Source organism: Pungitius pungitius, chromosome 19, assembly GCF_949316345.1.
Source record: "Pungitius pungitius chromosome 19, fPunPun2.1, whole genome shotgun sequence".
Lineage (NCBI taxonomy): Eukaryota > Metazoa > Chordata > Actinopteri > Perciformes > Gasterosteidae > Pungitius > Pungitius pungitius.
This window is the reverse complement of record NC_084918.1, coordinates 739,822-761,744: the sequence shown is the minus strand read 5'-3', so window position 1 is coordinate 761,744 and position 21,923 is coordinate 739,822. Positions and strand designations below refer to the sequence as shown.

At 47.9% G+C, this 21,923-nt stretch overlaps 4 protein-coding genes across 4 annotated transcripts in view; all 4 read left to right on the top strand.

Annotated features, from left to right (window-relative positions):
- Positions 1–353: 353 nt before the first annotated feature.
- Positions 354–3,135, top strand: psme2 (proteasome activator subunit 2). The gene is made up of 11 exons (XM_037455921.2): positions 354–548; positions 739–771; positions 842–904; positions 984–1,070; positions 1,500–1,548; positions 1,626–1,723; positions 1,818–1,886; positions 1,988–2,055; positions 2,173–2,227; positions 2,650–2,736; positions 2,843–3,135. The coding sequence occupies exons 1-11, from the start codon at positions 501–503 to the stop codon at positions 2,921–2,923; spliced, it is 738 nt and encodes a 245-aa protein (XP_037311818.1). The 5' UTR covers positions 354–500; the 3' UTR covers positions 2,924–3,135.
- A 145-nt stretch (positions 3,136–3,280) lies between these two features.
- On the top strand, positions 3,281–6,984 carry LOC119198579 (uncharacterized). Its single transcript, XM_037455920.2, is given in 3 exon segments — positions 3,281–3,886; positions 4,434–5,559; positions 5,561–6,984. Coding segments are annotated over 2 exon segments (1,902 nt in total). The 5' UTR covers positions 3,281–3,886; positions 4,434–4,504; the 3' UTR covers positions 6,408–6,984.
- A 562-nt stretch (positions 6,985–7,546) lies between these two features.
- LOC134102907 (LIM zinc-binding domain-containing Nebulette-like) lies at positions 7,547–20,917 on the top strand. The gene is made up of 5 exons (XM_062559347.1): positions 7,547–7,692; positions 9,751–9,845; positions 13,047–13,131; positions 14,465–14,572; positions 20,645–20,917. The coding sequence occupies exons 1-5, from the start codon at positions 7,624–7,626 to the stop codon at positions 20,915–20,917; spliced, it is 630 nt and encodes a 209-aa protein (XP_062415331.1). The 5' UTR covers positions 7,547–7,623.
- Positions 16,594–21,923, top strand: part of LOC119198321 (nebulin) — a 26,500-nt gene continuing 21,170 nt past the window's right edge. The window contains exons 1-2 of the mRNA XM_062559346.1: positions 16,594–16,855; positions 17,145–17,216. The gene's annotated coding sequence lies outside the window, so the exon portion shown is untranslated. The remainder of the gene's footprint in view (positions 16,856–17,144; positions 17,217–21,923) is intronic.

The window sequence follows — 21,923 nt, the reverse complement described above, 5'->3', positions numbered from 1 at the left end:
AAATGAAAGTTCACCACTGTACAGAATGACTGTCATCCAGTCCTGATTTATTTTGAAGGGTCCTTTTGGGGTGTTTTGCAATCTTAAAAGTCATAATAGTTGTCATAGTATTTTTGAGAAATGTATACTATTAATGCTATTAAACCCCAAATAGTTCACATATCTATATAGATGACATTTAATAATAGCATTTTACCTTTGATGTCCGTGTGTATAGTAGCAATGTGGAATGTATGTGTATTATACGGTTTCTTTAAAGTTGAAATATTGTTGTGTTTTATTAACTTTTAAAAAGCAGCAACACGTCTCGAGGTAAAATAGAGACACGTCCTACTTTCCGCGGCGGAGGGACACCGTGGGAGGCGCTTACAGTATCACGGGACCATGAAACAGAAAGCAAACTTGACGAGGAAATTAAAATAAAGGAGAATCTGCCTCGCGAGCCGCGTCGTCGTCTCTCCGCCTGAAATAAACTCCTGTTCGGACTTCACCGGGTCGCCATGTCGAGGAGCTCCAGCCTGAAGATGAGCCGAGCGAACGCTGCGAAGGTGAGTCGCTCTGCGTCCTCGCTGCTGCTCACGGAACCACCTCCGAGTCCATTTAACTGCGGATGGTTCCTCCGAACCACGAACACGAGGTCCGCGAGGCACCAGAGTCCGAAACGAAAGTAAAGTCTTCAGCACCGTGAGTCAGCAGCTCAAACGTCAAGCTTCAGTCCTGCTTTCTTCTTCTCAACAGGTGGAGAGCTTCCAGCAGAGCCTGAACCATGAGGTGTGTTCATAGATTGTTCTGCTGTTTGTTGTCGTGTATTCACAATAATCACCAACCAGGTGTTCTTCAGGCAGAGAACCTGTTCTCCAGCTACATCCCGCAGAGGATCGCCCAGCTGGACGCTCTGCTGAAGGTCAGTGCTCGCCCCCAAGGTCAAGGGCCCCCTCACGTGTGCGTCCTCCTCCTCCCGCATGTGTGTGTTTGCTTCTCAGGACGCTGCGTTCAGCATCACGGACATGTCCTCCATCAAGGCTCCTCTGGACATCCCCATCCCGGACCCTCCGTGCACAGATGAGGAGGTGAGGCCTCACAGCTCCTTCCTCTCCTCCTGCTGCTCCTCCTCCTCAGGGATCACATCCTCAGAATTTAATCAAACTGGCTTTTGTGTTAATTCGGCTGCCAACTTGTTCTGGTTCCCTTACAAAGTCCAACTCCAGAACCTGTCCAGCTGCAATGCATTCTGGGCCCTCACATAAATAAATAAATGGCTTCAATGAATGTAGCTACTATGTTCTGTCCCGTTTTTTAAGTAATTTTTCAAAATAAAAGTGGGATTTCTGCTATTATTTCCTGACTTTACCTAAAATAGTTCTATAAAGCACAATTTAAATTATACCATAAAGTCTAAACATCAGTCTGTAACTAACCTTCTTTTAACTTCCTGGTTACACAAGTGATCTAGAGCTAAATAACAAAGCATCCGTATAAAGATAAAATTGATCTTACAGGAAATGGAGACGGACAAGAGCAGCGATGAAGAGAAGAAAAAGAAGAAAGGTAAAGTGTGTTTGATCTTTTTAATCTGCACACAATGTTCAGAAAGCCAACAGCCGTTTGTGGTGTGCGTCCTGCAGCTCCTAAGTGCGGCTACATCGAGGGCAACCAGAAGATCCTGGTGCTGCTGGAGAAGGTGAAGCCGGAGATCGTCGCCCTGAGGGAGACCATCATCACCGTATGTGGACTTTAGTTAAATCCCAGCATGAAGCAAATCCTTTAATGGAGGCGCCCACCTGAGTTCCTCCCTGCTCTGTGCTGTGGTACCCAAGGTCTCCAGCTGGATTCAGCACCTCATCCCCAAGATAGAAGATGGGAACGACTTCGGGGTCGCCGTCCAGGTACGCCTCGGCTCCTCCTCCTCCTCCTCCTCCTCCTCCTCCTCCTCCTCCACACGCTTAGCGCTTGGTGAGGAACTAATAGTTATTCTGTTTCACCGCAGGAGAAGATCCTGGAGCGAATCGTTGCAGTGAGGACCAAGGTGGAAGCTTTCCAGACCAACATCAACAAGTGGGTCGGGTGTGAATGCAGTGGATGAAGTGTGATGAGGTCCCAGCTGATTGGACCGTAGCTGTGGTGCGTTTGGGTGCGTTCCCTAACTTGTGCCCCTCCTGTTGAGTTATGCAGGTACTTCTCAGAGAGGGGAGATGCTGTTGGAAAAGCCTCCAAGGAGACTCATGTGGTGAGTGTGGATGGAGACGAGCCCCAAAGCTCAAAAACAACCTTCAAAACACACCCAATGTGGATACATCCGCCACTGAAAGTAGTCCCCCAACAACACTCCGCTTCCTTATATATATATATATATATATATATATGACAGTGACCAGCTGAGCAGCTTGAGCTAACTCAGGCTCCTTTAGCAGAGAGGTGCTTTTTAATGCTGTTTTCTTTTTAATCGATTCATCCAAAAAATAATCAACCGACCGATTAATTATCAAAATAATCGTTAGTTGCACCCTAGTTCATTTTAATTCATTTTCACAGTTGCAGCCGTAGTTCTTTTTAATAAATTTTGTTAAGGTCAAACTGTGTCCAGATCTCAAACGTCAGCCTTTTTAAAGCTTTGCTGAAATGACAAAGACCCCCTTTGTTCACCTGCAGATGGACTACCGCTCGCTGGTCCACGAGAAGGACCAGTCCATCTACCACGAGGTCCGAGTCGTGGTCCTCGACATCCGCGGCTTCCACGTGAGTCCAGCAGATCTCTGTGAGAGACGTGTTTGTGAACTGATGTCAGAGAAGAAGAAGAATTAAACGGTGCTTCCCCCCCCCCCCCCCCCCCGTTCCCCCGCAGGCCGAACTGTACGACATCGTCAGCAAGAATCTGGATAAGGTGACCAATCCGAAAGGAGAGGAGAAACCCCCCATGTACTGAGGCAGATATCAATAATCAATAATCGCCATCAATCATGCTGTGTGGGGGGGACTCGATTCTTCTAAAAGAATAACTGTGAAAGTTATTTATCTCTGGGGGTGTTTGATGACACTTTGGTTTTTTCTACTGACACCTGCATTAATTTAAGTTGTGCAACTCTGGGGTTTTAAGAGAAATTAATAAAGAAAAAACGCTTTCTTTGTTCCTTTAAACTGTGTGATTTTCATTTATGAAGAAAAGGTTTTTTTTATAACATGATAACGTGACTCTGACGCCCCCTGTGGACCAAAGCGGAAGTGACTCCTGCCCCCAGCGTCCCTTTGGAAGAACCTCATTCTACTGCAGTCCTCAGTCCTGGTTCTCCGGGGCCTCCCTTCCCTCCGGGGGGGGGGGGGTCCAGTAATAGCTCCGGGTCTCTGTTTCGGTCACACATCCAGATCACTGAATACTTTATAATATATAATTTTAACAGCTAAGACATTTTGAAAATGAGGAGAAGGACTTGATGTGAGTACAATGTTATCTGACTCTGAACACCTGTTCCTTCATGAATATGTTTGTATTTCTGTTCATGGGGGATTTATCATGTGAAAGAAATCCCTTTCTACCCGCTTTATAAAAAGGAGGAAAACAAATTAAACAAGACACAGGTGATTATAAGTATTAGTAAGTAGTAAATAAACGTATCTACGGCTGATCTTTGTGTTATCTGATTTGATGTGATTCAATATAACTATTTTAAATGTGTGTATTGTCGTGTATTCACACATTCAGGGGTTTCGTTCACGTCTATTACGACATCAGGGCGCGTCACTGACGCGTTTCGGGTGTCGCTCCATTTTCACACCGCGTCGCACCGTCAAACGGACGCGCTGAAGTTTAAAGAATAAAATCGTATTTCAAACTATGACGTCACGGATCAGCCTTCCGGCTGAATGCAAGCGAGCCAAAGGGGGATCAACGGTTGGATATCGATCTTGTTAATCGATCATTTCCGGCTTCTGTTTCCTCAAAATCCAAAACAGGAAACAAACACCGGAAATGGAAGCATTATAAAATAAACCAATTCCACATTTCTCATTGTTGTTGAATAGCTTTATTCATTTTCTTTCTCATCAAATATTAGTTTGTATTGATACGCTTTAAATGCTTATAATGTTTAAGTTTTTTAAAAGTTTAATTTAACTTTCTCTTTTGGGTGAAATAATAAAATAATAGGAAATGCTTTAAGCAGGGTAAACCTTGCTGAACTGGCACTGAATAGTACAAATGACTGAAATAAAGTTAAACAACAATAAAAAATCCTTTAAATAAAGGAATGGCCATGATCATGAGCTGGGTAGTAGAGTAGAGTAGAGCCGCTGCTCCTTTGGGTTGAAAGGAACCAGTTGAGGTGGTTCGGGCTTCTGGTAAGTTTGGACTCTCCTGCATAATGTAGTTGTTTTCTAGCTGTTCTTCCTGCCATTTAGTTCTATGTAAACAACTATGCTAATACTTCTCTGTTTCTTAGGGATGGGTCCAAACACCGTAAAAATATGAGGATTTAAAAGTTTCTGTTTGAGATTAAAAAATAAATAAAAGATGTATCGCCCTCCTTTGGCTGCCGGCATGGACTCAGAGAGTCTCAAGGAGAAGAGGAACCCGGGCGAACCCGACCTTACGGAAGGTCAACGTTCAGCAGGGAAACAGACGACCGCCAACGACCAGACGATTTCAGAGAAGAGAGTTCCACCCTCGGGGAGACGTTCGATCACGTCGCCTGATTATCGGACGCTTACTGAGTACTTTTTAAGAAAGATGCACGTGACGCAGTCAGTGAGGAACCTATTGACTCCTGGACGGACAAAAGTCTCCACATTAGATCCTCCAGCTGATTGTTCATCAAGGGTCAATCGGGTTGACAGCTGGTCTCCCTTCTCTGCCCACCGTCCCTTCAAAGGTTACTGCAGCCTTGGAGAAGAACGTAGAGAAAAGAAATTACATGACTATGGAGCTTATTTTAGATCTTCCCCTTCAGAATTATCCTTCAGTATCTCAGGTCTTCTCAACAGAGCAGAGAAACATTACAGTGGCCACAGCTTTCCTCTCAGCTTTTCCTCTGTCACTGAAGACTGCTGCTTCCTGTCTGTAGGCCGTCCTCAAGTCATCCAGGACTCCACCAGAGAAGCTGCATATCGGCTTCTCCCTGTGGAGTCTGAAAGTGGCTGCGGGTTCCTGCCGGAGGTGGACGCCTCCGTCGCCCTCGCCCCACCGGAGCCGTGCCTCCCTCCGCCCCCTGGTCGCAGCGGGCCTCCACTGAGTCCGGTAACCTCTACAGAGGTTGCGGCCCTGAGACAAGCCGACGCGCTCTTCAGAAGACGCTTCGAGGAGTTCACGCCTGATATCACGGCCGATGAAGACGACGAGACCTTCAGGTTGCGGTGCTCCGGTCCGGGCCTGTACCTGTGCAGCGTGACCGGCCTGGTGTTCCACATGGGGGGCGACGGGGGGGAAGTGGTTTACAGGATCGTCCCCTGGGACCAGAGGCTTCTGGCCCGGCATCACAAGAAGGCAGCGGGACCCTTGTTCGACATCAGATGTGAGCAGAGGTCCGTGCTCGGCCTTCAGCTCCCACACTGTGAGATCCTGAGTGGTGGGGGGGGCCGACGTCCTGTCGGTGGCTCACCTGGAAGACGATGCCGAGGCGTTCCTCCGCCCGAAAGAGGTGACGGAGACTCACGTCCTGGTGGACGTCTCGGGGCTTTCTGCTTTCGGCAACGTCAAGGACGAGCACTCGCCCCCCCGGCCGGTCCGAGCGCTGGTTCTGGTCTTCTACCGGGCCCCAGACGACCAGAACGACCCGGACGACCCCGAGTCCCTCCTCAACGTGTTGATGCTGCCGGGGAACGTGGTAATCCGGGAGGTGCAGCGCATCAGGAAGAAGCTGGTCGGGCCCGAGCGCTACATAGAGACGCCCTCGCAGTGCAAACTGCACCCGGACCGGGACTACGTCCTCTCCACGAGTCCCCAGGACGACCGGATCCTAGTGGAGCCCAGCGAGGCCGAGTTTTACTGCGACAACTACGACAACTACGTCCCGTCCTTCCAGGTGATCCTGGAGACGAGGCTGAACCGCATCAAGCTGCTTCTGAAAGAATGTGACGGCTCCCTCTGCGTCTGGGAAAGACGGGTCCCCCTCATCGTCAGGGCGTCCGGCGGGCTGAGCGCTCCGGACCTCGTCCACAGCGAGAGGCTGCTGGAGGTACGGACCGGCTTCGTCGAGGGGATCTCTGGACCCGTGCTCAAGAGTCTGCTGGACCGACTGTTGGAGAAGAAGGTGATCACCGATGCAGAGGGGGAGGCGGCGGAGGCCACGCCGAACCACAGAGACAGAGCTCGCTTCGTCATCGACATCGTGAGGAAGAAGGGCGAAGACGCCAGTTTGGAGAAGATAGAGTTCCTCAAGGACGACCCGTTCCTCTGTGAACACCTGGGGTTGATGTGAGACTGTAATCGTATGATGTTAAATATGGGATTACCAAACTATTGGTCACTTTTGGTATTTTGCTATAACTTGAAAAAATCCTGTGATGCACATTTGTTTTGAAATGTTGAATATAAAGTTTTTAATATATACTGAATTTGAAAAAGACTTTTTCCATGTGATTAAACAATTACTTTCATCTGGGTTTTAAAAGTACATCTTTAGAGGCATTTAATGTATAAATATGATTGTACCCATAATGCTCGTGTTCATCTGCAGACATTGATGGTGTCCCTTCATTAGCCAGCAGGGGGGAGTGTCTGCTCGTTAATAGTCACAGTTGATCTTTACTAAGAAACATAACATGAGTTTAGTGTTTAAAATATTACATTTATGTTATTCACAAGAATATGTAAAACAGTAAGATTTATGTGTATATATTCCTATGTGATGCCACATAAAGATGTTCCAGCTATAGCTGTATTATCTTTGTGTTTTGTGCAGATATTTTGAACTGACTAATGGTTCTGTCTCATATCATTCGTCATGTTGCTCAGCACACATACTGTATATTGGCCACTGTGATTAAAATATGAAAAGGGAAAAATATAAATGTTTTTGTGCACTATGTTGCAAATAGTGTTGCCATATAATTGAACATAATCAGTTTAAATACTCAACTCATTTACATCTTCAGACTAAACCTCCACTAAAAACCCTTTTTGTACACAAACAATTACATTGATGTAATATAATATAATGTCACATAACTCTAAAGTAATATTTAATCAAAAGCAACACATTTTCCAAAATCGTTTTCAAAAATTACAGGTTTAATTGTAATATGGCAACAATTTGATTTATCAACTGTTATTGAGTTCATTATTTGTGTATTTTGTTTAATTTTATGACAAAAACTCAATGCAGCACCATCTTAATTATGTTTTCTTTTAACTTTAGAAGATTGTCGAGCGAAATAAAACCGACCACTTCCGGTTTTATCTGCACTCATTTCCGGTTCCCGCCTCGCTAACTCCCGCCAGCTTTAACGCCGGAAGGTGTGAGTCTCTCCGGCAGATACTCACGCGCGCGCGCGCACAGGAGCGTTTCAGCGGGGGAGGGGGCGTGTCGGGGACGGGGAGCGGGAGGGGGGGGGGGGGGACGTTCTGCGTCTCTCTGGACAATAAAAGTCCGGTCCAGTGGCTCGTCGGCCGGTCGGCGAGCGGAGGTCCGCAGGATGAACCCCGCGTGCGCCCGCTGCGGGAAGATCGTCTACCCGACGGAGAAAGTCAGCTGCCTGGACAAGGTGAGCCTCCACCTGCCGCCTCCGCCTCCACCTCCACCCCCCGCAGGGCTCCTTCATGTTAGAGCTCCGTCCTCAAAACCCAATACGTGGTCAATAATCAATCAGAGAGCACCTTTAATCTGTAGTTATTAACGACGGTGGAGATGTAAAGTGGGAGGTTTATGGTTATTTAGCTCATTTTCTTCATCACTTTACTTTAAAAAAAGGCTTTTGATATTCTTTTATCAGCCTAAATGACACAGTTGTTAAAACTCTTTGGCTTGTGACATTAAAATCCTCTTTGGATAGTTACATGATTAATATGTACAAATACGTTGTGTTTTTTTGGTGTTTGGATGGCAACTCCTCAGTAATAAGTCAGTTGCATAATGGGGATAAATTATTAATTTCTCGTGCATTCGCTGTCTGTCCTGTGAGGCGTCAGATGACACGACAGCATGTGAAATAAGACAGAAATATCAGTTTCATCTGCTGCAAAAAGAAGAACCAGTTTCTACTGTTTCCCAAAGGCTGATGTGACTTTAAAGTGAGAATATGAAGAGAATTAAATGCGGTGAGGCTGAAAAAAGTAGAGAAAGTAAGGAAGAAATTAGTGGAATATGAATCTGCTTCTTTTACTTTAAAAAGAAAAGTAGAAGCTAGAAATTGGTTTTATTTTTAGTGTTTAATAGGATAAATTAAAATGAAATAAAAAAACTGACCATCATTTGCTAATATGTGGATTTATACGCTATTCTATAAATACATTTAAATGGACCATCATTCACCAAATGAACATCATGCTGCATTGAAGAAGACTTGAAACTAGAGACTGAGACCATAAACTCATGTTTACAATGTTTACTGAGGGAATAAATCAAGAGAGAAGTAGAGTCATTTCCTCATAGACGTCTATGGGAGCAGAGGAGTCGCCCCCTGCTGGTCACTACACAGAAGTAGAGTCATTTCCTCATAGACGTCTATGGGAGCAGAGGAGTCGCCCCCTGCTGGTCACTACACAGAAGTAGAGTCATTTCCTCATAGACGTCTATGGGAGCAGAGGAGTCGCCCCCTGCTGGTCACTACACAGAAGTAGAGTCATTTCCTCATAGACGTCTATGGGAGCAGAGGAGTCGCCCCCTGCTGGTCACTACACAGAAGTAGAGTCATTTCCTCATAGACGTCTATGGGAGCAGAGGAGTCGCCCCCTGCTGGTCACTACACAGAAGTAGAGTCATTTCCTCATAGACGTCTATGGGAGCAGAGGAGTCGCCCCCTGCTGGTCACTACACAGAAGTAGAGTCATTTCCTCATAGACGTCTATGGGAGCAGAGGAGTCGCCCCCTGCTGGTCACTACACAGAAGTAGAGTCATTTCCTCATAGACGTCTATGGGAGCAGAGGAGTCGCCCCCTGCTGGTCACTACACAGAAGTAGAGTCTTTTCCTCATAGACGTCTATGGGAGCAGAGGAGTCGCCCCCTGCTGGTCACTACACAGAAGTAGAGTCATTTCCTCATAGACGTCGCCCCCTGCTGGTCACTACAGTGGATGCAGCTTTTATTAAATATAGTCATTAGATGTACTGAATAGACTTAATTCAAAGATTCAAAGAATTTAAATAATCCAGATTCAGCACAGATTGAGGGAGATCTGTTTGGCAGCAAACTGACTTACTTCAGTTCCCCCTGCGTCACATTTTAATCCAGCCTCCCACAGCTTTTTATATTTAGCCCCGAACCCTCGCTGTCAAATCTCAAGTTAACCGGGAAGTGCGAGGCGGACAGTCCCGCCCGCGACGTTTGACTGACAGGCGGGTTGCGAGGAGGGCGGTGCAGAGGCACGGGGTTGTCATGGAGACGGCTTGGTTGTGGTCTCGGTGACGGGATAACGGGTGAAAGGAGAAGTCAAAGTGTCTTTTACTGAGGGAATAAATCAAGAGAGAAGTAGAGTCATTTCCTCATAGACGTCTATGGGAGTCGCCCCCTGCTGGTCACTACACAGAATGACGCTTTAACACTCTACTTTTCAGAGCCTCATTGTATCCATCATTAACGTGTGTGTGTGTGTGTGTGTTGCAGAACTGGCATAAAGGATGTTTCCACTGCGAGGTGTGTAAGATGACCCTGAACATGAAGAACTACAAAGGTTACGACAAGAAACCCTACTGCAACGCGTGAGTGCTGGTTCCCTCGGTCACGTATCACGACTCTCTTTACATGCGTGTATGTGTTCACAGGAGTCACACCATCTCATACCTGTTCATCACTAAAACATGGCGATAAAGTACCATGAGCTCATTATAGGTGTCATTCTACTGCGTAACAACCTGCAGCCCGGTGAGGGTTTTTATAGCAGCAGCTGAAGCTCGACCCGTAGTCCTCCTCTAGAGAAGAATTCATCGACGCCCCCTCGCTTCATCACCAAGGTGTGAACACGGCGTGCACGCACTAGTGCATCGTGGGTAGCGTAGTTCCTTTTGTGCACATGTAACGTGACGGCCCATATTAATGCGATGTATCCGACGTCTCTGATTTTAAAACCTGCGTAACGACGAAGCTGTGATGAAGAAAAAGAAGATTGTGTTCATTTATTCTATATTTGATCTAAAGATACGAGGTGACTGTTCACACGTTTCTTCTTCTTCCATCAACAATGAAATGCAAGTTTACTGCAGCAATTAATTTGTTTTATTCAAGTATGATTATCGTCTAGTTTGATGTAAAAAGTATAAAGTCTATGATTCCAGTCTTAAATGTGAATATTATCACACATTCTCCTCTTTGACAGTAAACTCAATGTCTTGATGTCGTGGACATAACAAGACATTTGAGGACTTTTATTAAACTACTAATCGATTAAGTAATCGACAGGTTTACAGACAATGAAAGGATCACTAGCTAATTTTATCTTCATACTCATGATACTCCTCCAGTGAAGACTTTTAGAATGGAGGTGTGGATGGATTTAATGAGTCTCGTGCTTCTCTGCTGCACTGTGGAGAGGGATTACAGAAGCACGTGAGACTTTATTAAGAGTTCCCACAAACACCGCGTTCTCTTCTTCAAAGATCTCATGTGCAGAATGTGTTTGAATCCAAACCCGATCTGAAAGCTTCTTCTGGTTGTTCATCTTCATCGCTGTGGATCCTCCAGATTCAGAAGACTCGCCTCATGAAGGCTGACAAGCTAGTGGTCCACAGACAAAAGGGATTCAAGAGACTCACACGACTCTGTACTGAGAATACTAACGACTCACGACACTTACAACTCTAACGAATGACTAACGAGTCATGTGACTGCAGACACTAACGAGTCATGTGACTGCAGACACTAACGTGTCATGTAACTACAGCCACTAACGAGTCATGTGACTGCAGACGCTAACGAGTCATGTGACTGCGAGAGTATCTCCGTACTGTCGAGTCCAACTAATGACAATTTTTCCATCTATTAAAACAAACATTACAATTTTGTAACAAAAGGTGCAAATATAACTTTCTCACAGTAAAAGACGTCTCATGTCAGTAAGGGTTCTTTTATTTCTCTTCCTGTGTATCTCTAATTAGCAGAAGGTGGTTTAATACAACAAGAAGAGCAGCAGAGATCCATCGAATAGAAAGATTCAAAGCAGCCTCCTCCTAAATTCCCCTTTATGCTAATTAATAATAATCAAAGCTGCTTATGTAACGGTGCAAAACCGCTGCGCCTGTGAACATGAAGGGGAATCTTCAAAAGGTCTCCTCTGTTCCGTCCCTCCATCTTCATGTGATCTGACTTGAAAATATGTGTTTTGAGTTTTGACAGCAGCTCAGATTGTTGTGATAAAAAGGCGTTGGTTACGTAACGCTGCTGCCCACATAACCCAGATTACTGCTCCCTGATGGAGCTTCTTTGTTTCACTGAGGCAGGAGAGAAGCAGCAAGCAGATCCTGAAGCGGCTCTGCAGGACCATGTGACCATCTTTAACGACACTAACGACTCACGTGACCCACTATTGACTCGTTAGAACAACCAACGACTCGTTAGAACGGAGAGGACAGCGAGGAAGGAATAAACCCTTCAGTGAGAAGAGGGGACGGTGAGGGCAGCATACTGAGAGAGAAGGATGGGGGGGCCTGTGAGGGGGGGGGGGGGGGCGTTATGTAACCCTCCTGCTAATCGCTCACAGTGTCAGGAGGCTTTTTAGAAAGGAACCACTGAAGGTTCGGCCTGAACGAGGCAGCAGAAACGACTCCTTTTGGTTTCAGTTTAGCGTCATTACGCAACACGGGGGGGTCACAAAGGAAGGAGGGGGGTCACAAAACAGCAACAACTGGCATTTCTGTTTGTTCATCGCCATTTGTCGCTTCCTTCCTCCTCTTTGTCCTCCTCTTCGTCCTCGTCCTCCTCTTCGTCCTCGCATCGTGTGTCTTATAAAGCACAGCGAGAGGAGAATAAATCTGAGGCTCGTGGATGAAGCACAACGAGGAGGACGAAGAGGACGAAGAGGACGAAGAGGAGGACCAAGGAGAAGGAGAATTTGGCAGTTAAATGTTGTGATGGTTCACTTTCTTTTGAAATGAGGCTGGGGAGGAAGTAGGTTGTAGAGTCATAATGGAGGGAGAGGCTTCTCTTCCTCCTCATCGGCAGAGGAAGGTGAGGTCATCAAACACGACGTCTGATTCTTCTCCGCCTCCATGTTTCCTTTTGTGGTTTGGATTTAAAACCCTTATTAAAATGTAAGAATATAATCAGATTAAAACAACACATCGTAAGAAAAACAACTTCTAAAAGTTGGAGAGGAGAGCAGTGTCTGTGTGTGTGTGTGTGTCTGTGTGTGTGTGTGTGTGTGTGTGTGTGTGTGTGTGTGTGTCTGTCTGTCTGTCTGTGTGTGTGTGTGTGTGTGTGTGTGTGTGTGTGTGTAGTGTCCCACAGAGCAGCTCTTTGTCTCAAAGTATTTGGTTGCCTCGAGGGAACAAAGCATCGGCGGTTGCCCCTGGTGACGGGAACAGGTGAAGTGAAACTTCACTACACAATGAGTGCGTCTGTGTGTGTGTGTGTTTGTTGTTTGTGTGACACTGCGAGTACGTACAAACAACATTTAACACACTGCTGGGACAGGAAGTCTCTGTAGGAGACAGACGTAACGGGGGGGGGGAGAAGCAGCCGATGATTGGAGGTTTTGTCGGGTGAATGCAGCGCCCCCGCTGGACTGAGGTGGTACTGCACCTCGCTCCACAGCGACACTGAGGACATCATGAGTAGAGAGACACTGGGGACATCATGAGTAGAGAGACACTGAGGACATCATGAGTAGGACCAGGAGGACTTATTTTAACTTCCATAACGTTAAACTACGTAATAAATGAACTGAGGAAAAGCGTCTCTCTTTTCAGACATTACCCCAAAACGTCCTTCACCACGGTGGCCGACACGCCAGAGAACCTGAGGCTGAGACAGCAGAGCGAGCTGCAGAGCCAGGTAACACACACACAGACACACACAGACACACACAGACACACACACACGCTGATTGACAGCTCTCTGCATCCTCCTCAGTCCTTATATGGTCACTTCCTGTTCACTCGTTGCAAATAAGATGGCAACCGAGGAGATGACAAACTAGAGGCTTCGGTTAATATGTAAATATTAATAATATATATATAACATACGTTGTATCTGCATAGAACGTGTCCTCTGAGACAATCACATCATGACTCAGACTGGCTCATGTCTCCACCCCGCCGGCACCACCTGGGGAGGAAAACAAACGCTCAGGTGTGCCAGAAGAACGACAGCAGTGTGTGTGTGTGTGTGTGTGTGTTACTGTGTGAGAGTGTGTGTGTCTGTGTGTGCATAGCAGGCACCAGGACAAAAGGACAGATGTCCACTCAGCAGTCAGCAGAAGGTGTGGTGCAGTGCATGATGGGATATTTGCGTTGGTGTTGTTGTTTACCCATCAGTTCTCTTCTTTTCTCTCCAGACCTGATCAACGTGTGCGTGTATATGTTTGTATATATATATAATATATGTATATATGTACGTATACATATACAGTATATATACACATATACATTTATATGTATATGTGCATATATATATACACATATACATATATTATAGGGTTAGGGTTATACATATACATGTATATTATATATATATCAGCCCCGACGGATGAGTCTTAATTTCAGGTACTTTCAAAATGAGACCTTTAAATCAGCATCGCTGTCGATCCTCGTCTCCTCCTCCTCCTTCTGCTCCCTTTCCTCCTCTTCCTCCACCTCCCCCCCTCCTTCTTCTCCTCCTTCTGGAGAGATCTCCACGTTGTTGTAACCTTCATCCTCCTGCTCCCGTCCCTGAAGGTGACGTTTGAATCACTTCACATTAGCTCCAGGAGGCTGACGCTAACGCACAAAGACGCACACTGAGTCCCCCCCCCACCCCCCCCATGCTCAGCACTGACCTAGTTGTGTGGTGAGTGTGACGCGGTCATGTGACCTGCTGGTGTGTGATGGTGTGACCAAGCAGCTGATGACATCGATTCGGAAAAAGTGACACGCACGTAAAAAGTCAGAAGATTATTAAAACTCTAAAGTTAATTATTCTTATTAAGGGGGGGGGTGGAGGAGGAAGTCAGGTGACGTAGGATAATAGGAGGCCACGCCCCTTTCCATATGGCCAGCGTGAGACACTAGAGGTCGTTGACTTAAACTACTGCAGCCTGGTGGTTGTTGTTGTTGTTGTTGTTGTTGTGTTTGTGGTCAGTGGGACGTTGTCAGCTGGTCTTCACCAACACTCACCTGTCTGACTTCAGGTGAAGTACAAGAAGGACTTTGAGGAGAGCAAAGGTCGAGGCTTCAGCATCGTGTCCGACACTCCGGAGATGCAAAGACTCAGAAGGACTCAGGAGCAGATCAGCATCGTATGTACACACACACACACACACACACACACACACACACACACACACACACACACACACACACACACACACACACACACACACTGTGAGTTGGCCCTAATGTGTGCGCTTGTGTGAGTGAGATGTGACGGGTGCATTTTGGTCAGAGAGTACAATAACACACACACACACACACACTGTGTGTCATCACGGAGGCCTCTGGCTGCTATGATGACATCACCTCTTGATGACATCACCTGTTGGAGGAGGAGCCAGTGAGGTGAGTTCTTTGTATCTTTCTTTGAGGACGATTAAAAGCTGTCTGAGATCTGAAGTGTTTCTGTAGAAGAGATGATCGATTCATCATCTGCATCAAGCTAACATGTATTTATGGTGTATTTAGATTTATTCATGATGTATTCATGATGTATTCATGATGTATTCATGATGTATGTACCTCTGAGAGGTCAAATCACTGCTATTATAATAGTAGAAACCAATATCAATAATTTTATATTATAGCAACAAACAGGTTTCACAGGGAATTTTATTTGCTTTTATTATTGTCTTTTCAATGTTTCTGTGAGTGAGAATGTGTGTGTGTGTGTCTGTGTGTGTGTGTGTGTGTGTGTGTGTGTGTGTGTGTGTGTGAGAGTGTACACAGATGCTGCCCCCCCCCCCCCCCCCCAGGGTTGCCCTGGTGACCCAGTATGTTCATCTTAAGATATTAAGATGAACATAAAATAATGAATGAACAGGAGGAGGGAAAGATGAGGAGTGATGAAGAGGAGGAAGATGAGGTGGGATGAAGAGGAGGTGGCAGGAGGACGCAGAGAGAGAGGAACTGAAGCAGAAGAGATTCTTATTATAAAAAAGTCACACATCAAAAAATACATAAAGTAAAAATAGAAAACGTACAAGAGCATTCCTTCCAGCTTACGAATTTTTCTGAACTAACACACACACACACACACACACACACACACACACACACACACACACACACACACACACACACACACACACACACACACACACACACACACACACACGGCGTGAAGGGCGCGCTGGCGATAAGGCCTCGAGTAGGGGGCTAAATGTGGAAAGTCAGAAGCGATAAGAAGGAGGAGCGACAGCAGGAGACAGTGGGTCACGAGCAGGAGGACGAGGAGGAGGACGAGGAGGAGACCAGAAGCAGGGAAGGTCGACCATGAAGAAGATGAGGAAGCAAAGAGCGGAGTGAAGGAAAACACGTTAACGAGAAAACCAAAGAAAAGGAGACGAGAGGCCGGGGGGGTGAGGAGGGACAGCAGGAGGTCCGGGGGTGAGGAGGGACAGCAGGAGCTCCTCAGAGGAGGTGACTCGTGACCTTGAGGATCGTAGAGATCACAGAGTGAGTTTGAGTTGAAGTAAATGCTCTTAATGTTGTTATTTTATACTTTTTATGCCGGTTCTTAAGAGTCTGAAGCAACTCTTTAATATGAAAAGACAGATGTCCCTCAAAGAGACGTCAAAGCAGCACATAGAGACCCTCAGAGGTGTTAAAAAGACCTCAAAGAGACAAAATATGACGAAAAATAGACACAAACGCTCTAATGAATGATTATTGATCACAAATGTAGTTATTATAATTGAGGTATTTATATGTATATTATATATATATATATACAGAATATTGTACTAATATGAATGAATAGAATGTAATGTTCTATGATACAAAGTACTTTCTCTCATAGAACATCTTTCTGTTACTTTGTGACTTTTACTTACTAACTTGTGTTAATATTATTATATTACTCTGATATTTCTACTTGTATGTGAGTACTTCTACTACTCGACTCATCAAGGTACTTATGAACGTATGAATATGTATTTTATTTAAGCTCCTCATACATAAATACAATACGAGACGGCGAGATGGAGGAAGAGGACGCTGAGAAGACAGAGAGCAGCAGGACGCACCAGGAGGACGAGGTAGAAACCCAGGAGACGGCAGCAGAAGACAGCAGGGAGGAAGAGGAGGAGGAGAAGGAAGAGGAGGAGGAGGAGGAGAAGGAGGAGGAAGAAGAGGGGAAGGAGAAGGAGGAGGAAGAGGAGAAGGAGGAGGAGAAGAAGAAGGAGGAGGAGGAGAAGGAGGAAGAGGAGGCTGAGAAGACAGAGAGCAGCAGGACGCACCAGGAGGACGAGGTAGAAACCCAGGAGACGGCAGCAGAAGACAGCAGGGAGGAAGAGGAGGAGGAGGAGAAGGAGGAAGAGGAGGAAGAGGAGAAGGAGGAGGAGCTGCAGGGAGCCTGGCGGCCGGAGGTGAGGACTTCCTGTCGCTCCGAGCTGATCAGGGCTCGTTATGGGGGGGGGGGGGGGGGCTCCTCTGCTGACGTCAGGTGATCTAAAGTAATATATAAATATAAATGATATAGTTATGGTCTGTTAGACACCTGTCAATCAGCGGCGGTTTGACTCTAAATGAACATCATGCTGCTTTGAAGAAGACTTGAAACTAGAGACTGAGACCATAAACTCATGTTTTCATGTAAATTTAACAAACAGCAGCACAACGTGGTGTGTGTGTGTGTGTGTGTCTCTGTGTTTCCAGGCCCCCTCCGACCTGAAGCCCCCCCGACCCGACCCGGCCTTCAACAGGAGGTGCAGCCTCCTCCTCAGTGACGTAGGTCACCGCATTATAAACCTTTCATTTAAAGCAGATAAATACTCATTTTACCAGCTGCTCAATTGTTAAACTCCCCAATAGAAAGACGAGTGTGAACTGGATGTGAGCCCAACGCACGGGTTGCCGTTGGTAACGGTGACCACACACACACATTCATATTTATATACTGTGGGAGCCCGGTCTTCCGAGAGGAGCCTGGGGCTTCAGGTGGGAATAAGAGTTCAGCCGAGACCCCAGGATTGCAGTGAAGTCAAACAGAAATTTTATTTATTATAACCTGAGGGGAAGAGGGGAGGGGGCATAAGCAAACTCAAAACGCCGGGTTCACCGGGATCGCCGGAGGCATCGGGCAGCTCAGCTGGACTCGTCCTGGAGTGAGAAGGGCAGAGGGATTAGTGTCGTTCCGCTTCTTTTCTTCTTCCCCCGCAGTGTCGTCTCACCCTCCCTTTTACAGGCTCTTGATTGAGGTTCTGATTCAGAACACCTGGGAGGTGCACTTAGGGCCACCTGCTGTAGTACCGCCCATCCACTACCACGCCTCTTGGTGGCCGTTGCCTGGCTACCCCAAGCCATGTGGGGCGCTGCTCGCCAGCTGGGCCATCACATACCCCCCCCCTCCGCTCCGAACTACGGAGGGGAGCGGCAGTCCACAGGCAGTCGTCCCTTCTTGACAGGGCATCGGCGTTCCCATGTAGCCTTCCCGCTCTGTGCTCCACTGTGAACTTAAAGTCCTGTAGGTGCAAAAACCAACGGGTTATTCTGGCATTCTTGTCTTTGTTGAAGGCCATCCACTTTAGGGGGGCGTGGTCTGTGACCAATGTAAACTCTCGGCCTAGTAAGTGGTACCTTAGTTTACCTATCGCCCATTTAACTGCTAGGCACTCCTTTTCAATAGTTGCATAATTCTTCTCATGGGGAAGTAGTTTGCGGCTAACAAAGGTGATGGGGTATTCACTTCCATCATGTACTTGGGACAGGACTGCCCCTAGGCCTACCTCTGATGCATCGGTCTGTAGTACGAACCTCTTGCCAAAGTCAGGGGTGTGTAGTACGGTTTCCTCACAGAGGGCTGTCTTCAAGGCATTGAAGGCCAACTGGGCCTGTTCCGTCCACTTTACCCCGTTGGGTGCGTTTTTGCCTGTCAGTTCATGCAAGGGGGCGGCTACCGAAGCAAAGTTAGGGATGAACTGTCTGTAATACCCAACTAGCCCTAGAAATGTTCTCACCTGTCGTTTTGTCTGGGGTTGGGGCCAGGTTGTTATGGCCTCCACCTTCTTTACTTGGGGCTTCACATTTCCTCGGCCGACCGTGTACCCAAGGTAATTCGCCTCCTCCAAGGCGAGGGAGCACTTTGCAGGGTTGGCTGTCAGTCCCGCCTCTCGCAAGGCCTGGAGGACTGCGGCTAGGTGCTGTAGATGCTTCTCCCATGACGTGCTATGGATGACGATGTCGTCGAGGTATGCCGCGGCATATTCCTGATGGGGCCGCAGTATCTTATCCATTAGCCTCTGAAACGTTGCCGGAGCTCCATGAAGGCCAAATGGGAGCACTTTATAGTGGAAGGCGCCGTCTGGTGTTGAGAAGGCAGTCTTCTCCATGGCCTGGGGGGTGAGCGGTACCTGCCAGTACCCTTTCGTTAAGTCTAGCGTGGAGATGAACCGGGCCGGTCCTAGTCTCTCGACCAGCTCATCTACCCGGGGCATAGGGTAGGTGTCAAACAGAGAAATTTCATTTAATTTTCTGTAGTCATTGCAGAACCTAATGCTTCCGTCCGGCTTTCCAACCAGGACTATAGGACTGGACCAGGCACTGTGTGACTCCTCCACCACCCCAAGGTCAAGCATTTTCCTCACCTCGTCCCTGATGGCCTCCCGTCTGGCCTCGGGGATTCTGTATGGTCGTAGTCTTACGGTCTTTCCCGGCTCTGTTCTGATGTCGTGGGAGATGGCTGTTGTTCGACCTGGGATCTCAGAGAAGACATCTGCGTTCCGGCCAACCAGTTCTCGGAGGTCTTGACCTTGTCTGGATGACAGCTGATCGCCCATTTTCACCGGCGGGAGGACCTGGGGAATCAGGTTAGCTGCCAGGACATTAGTGGGGACCGGAAGGGGCTGATGCCATGGCTTTAGCAAGTTCACATGGTACAATTGTTGGGTTTTCCTACGGCCTGTCTGACGTACCTGGTAGTTTACGGGTCCCACCTGTTCCATTATCTCGTAAGGCCCTTGCCACTTGGCCAAAAACTTGCAATCATTCGTTGGGAGTAAAACCATTACCTTGTCTCCTGGTTTAAACTCTCTCACCTGGGCTCCCCTGTTGTATACCTGGGCCTGCTGTGCTTGGGCTTGCCGCATGTGCTCCCGAACCAGGGGCCAGACTTGGGTCATTCGGTGGTGCATCTGTTCCACATGCTCCACAATACTGCGCTGGGTGGACGGCTGCTGCTCCCAGGCCTCCTTGGCCACATCCAGCAATCCCCGGGGTCTCCGACCGTACAGAAGCTCAAACGGTGAAAATCCTGTGGATCCCTGGGGTACTTCTCGGATAGCAAACAGAATATAAGGCAGCAGTTGGTCCCAGTTTTTACCATCTACGTCGACTACCTTGCGCAGCATGTGCTTTAGGGTTTTGTTGAATCGTTCTACCAGGCCATCAGTCTGTGGGTGGTAGACAGAGGTTCTGATTTTTCTCACCTTAAGTCTTTGGCACAGACAGCTCATCACCTTGGACATAAAGCAGGAGCCTTGGTCAGTCAGGATTCCCTCCGGCAGGCCTACTCTACTGAAGAGTAGGAACATCTCCCGGGCAACCACCTTCCCTGTGGCGGACCGTAGAGGAATTGCCTCCGGGTACCGGGTCGCGTAATCCAGCATAACCAAGATATAGCGGTGGCCACGGCCGGACTTTGGTAGGGGCCCCACTATGTCCATGCCAATCCTACTGAAGGGGGTTTCAATAATGGGGAGGGGTATCAGGGGATTTCGGTATTCTACCTTTGGGGAGTTGAGTTGGCACTCAGCGCAATGTCGGCAGTATTCCTCGACGGCCCTCTTGATCCCCGGCCAGTAGAAACGGCTGAGAACCCGTTCATAAGTCTTCTCTCTTCCCAGGTGGGCTCCTAGTAAGTGGGAGTGGGCTAGATACAACACTTTTGACACATATTCTTTGGGGACAATCAACTGTTCAAATATATCCGCGTTCTTCTTAGTTACTCGGTATAACAGTTTGTCCCGGATCATAAAATGTGGAAATGGTACTTGACTCACCCCATCCTGTTTTTGACCCTCGACCACTTGGACGTCTCTCCAGGCTTGAGTCAGGTTGGGGTCCCGCAGCTGTGCTGAGCCGAATTGTCCTGGCCGGTGACCTTCCATTTCAGCTTCCGGAAAGTGGGAGAACACCTCGTCTGATTGCACGTCTTCCAGGGGCTCAACCTCCGCTGCCCGTTCCGGGTCTGTCGCTGTGGTGTGGGTGCAGACCACCTCACCTCCGTCGTCATCACTAGTGGCTGCTGGACTCCCATCAGGGGACACTACAGCCCAAGCAGGGCGAGTCGCGACAGTTTCTCTCTTTCCAGGTCGCTTCCTGGTTCGCCGTCTGGGGACCCTTGTCTCTGCTGGCCAGTAGCGGGGGAACAGTGGGCTGTCCCGACCGAAAAGCACTGGAACTGGCAGGCGTTCGACGACCCCAACCTGTAGAGAGAATCGTCCTTTAGGAGTGACCACTTGGATTTTGGCCGTTGGATACTTCCGTGTGTCCCCGTGGATGCAGGACACCGCCATCTCTCCCCCCCCCGTGGCACGGGCGAATTCCGGTCGGACCAGGGAGACCATACTTCCGGAGTCTAAAAGTGCCTCTGTGTCCTTCCCAGCAATCTTCACTGGGAACTTTGGGGCGGGGGCTCCCTCATGTGCCCAGCAGGTAGTGAGGTGGTGGCAGGAGAGGCCTTTGTGATCGGTGGACCCGGCTGTCGGCATTGGCTCATCCCGATCCGGACACCCTCTGGCTAGATGTCCCTCTCGGCCACAAGAGAAACATCGCGGGATTGGAGGAAGCCACTGGGTTCGTTTTACAGCCGGCCCAGTCCCTCCAAACGTTGGTCGGGGTGACGGGGAACTGACAGCTTTGCCTATCATCTCTCTCTCTGCTTTGTTTTTAGGATTGGTTAGCTTGTTATTTTCTGATCGCATCAGACCAGCCATTACTCTGTGATTTTCCAATAAGGCCACTAATGTGTCCACCCCAAGGGGCCCCTGCTGGGCGACGTACCTCTTTGCGTCATTTGGTAGGCCTCGTATACACCGGTCAATTGCCACTCTCTCCACTATGGGTGGCCCCTCTGCTTCTTCCAGCCAGCTCCTGGTGTGACGGACTAGCCCCATCACTTGTGCCCGGACAGGGAGGGTAGGGTCGTAACTCCAGTCATGTACTCGCTGTGCTTTAGCGGGGAGGCTAAGTCCGTATTGAGCTAGGATGGCCGTCTTTACCTTATCATAATTTTCAGCCTCTGCCGCTGAAAGGTCCCGGCAGGCTTTCTGAGCTTCGCCGGTCAGGAAAGGCATGAGGTTGTTCGCCCATTCGGTTCTTGGCCATTTCTCCCTTGTTGCTGCCCTTTCAAACAATGCAATGTAGGTCTCGACATCATCATCTGGCGTGAGTTTCGTCAGCACCTCTTTTGGCTTCCGCTCTTTCGGTCTCCCTGTT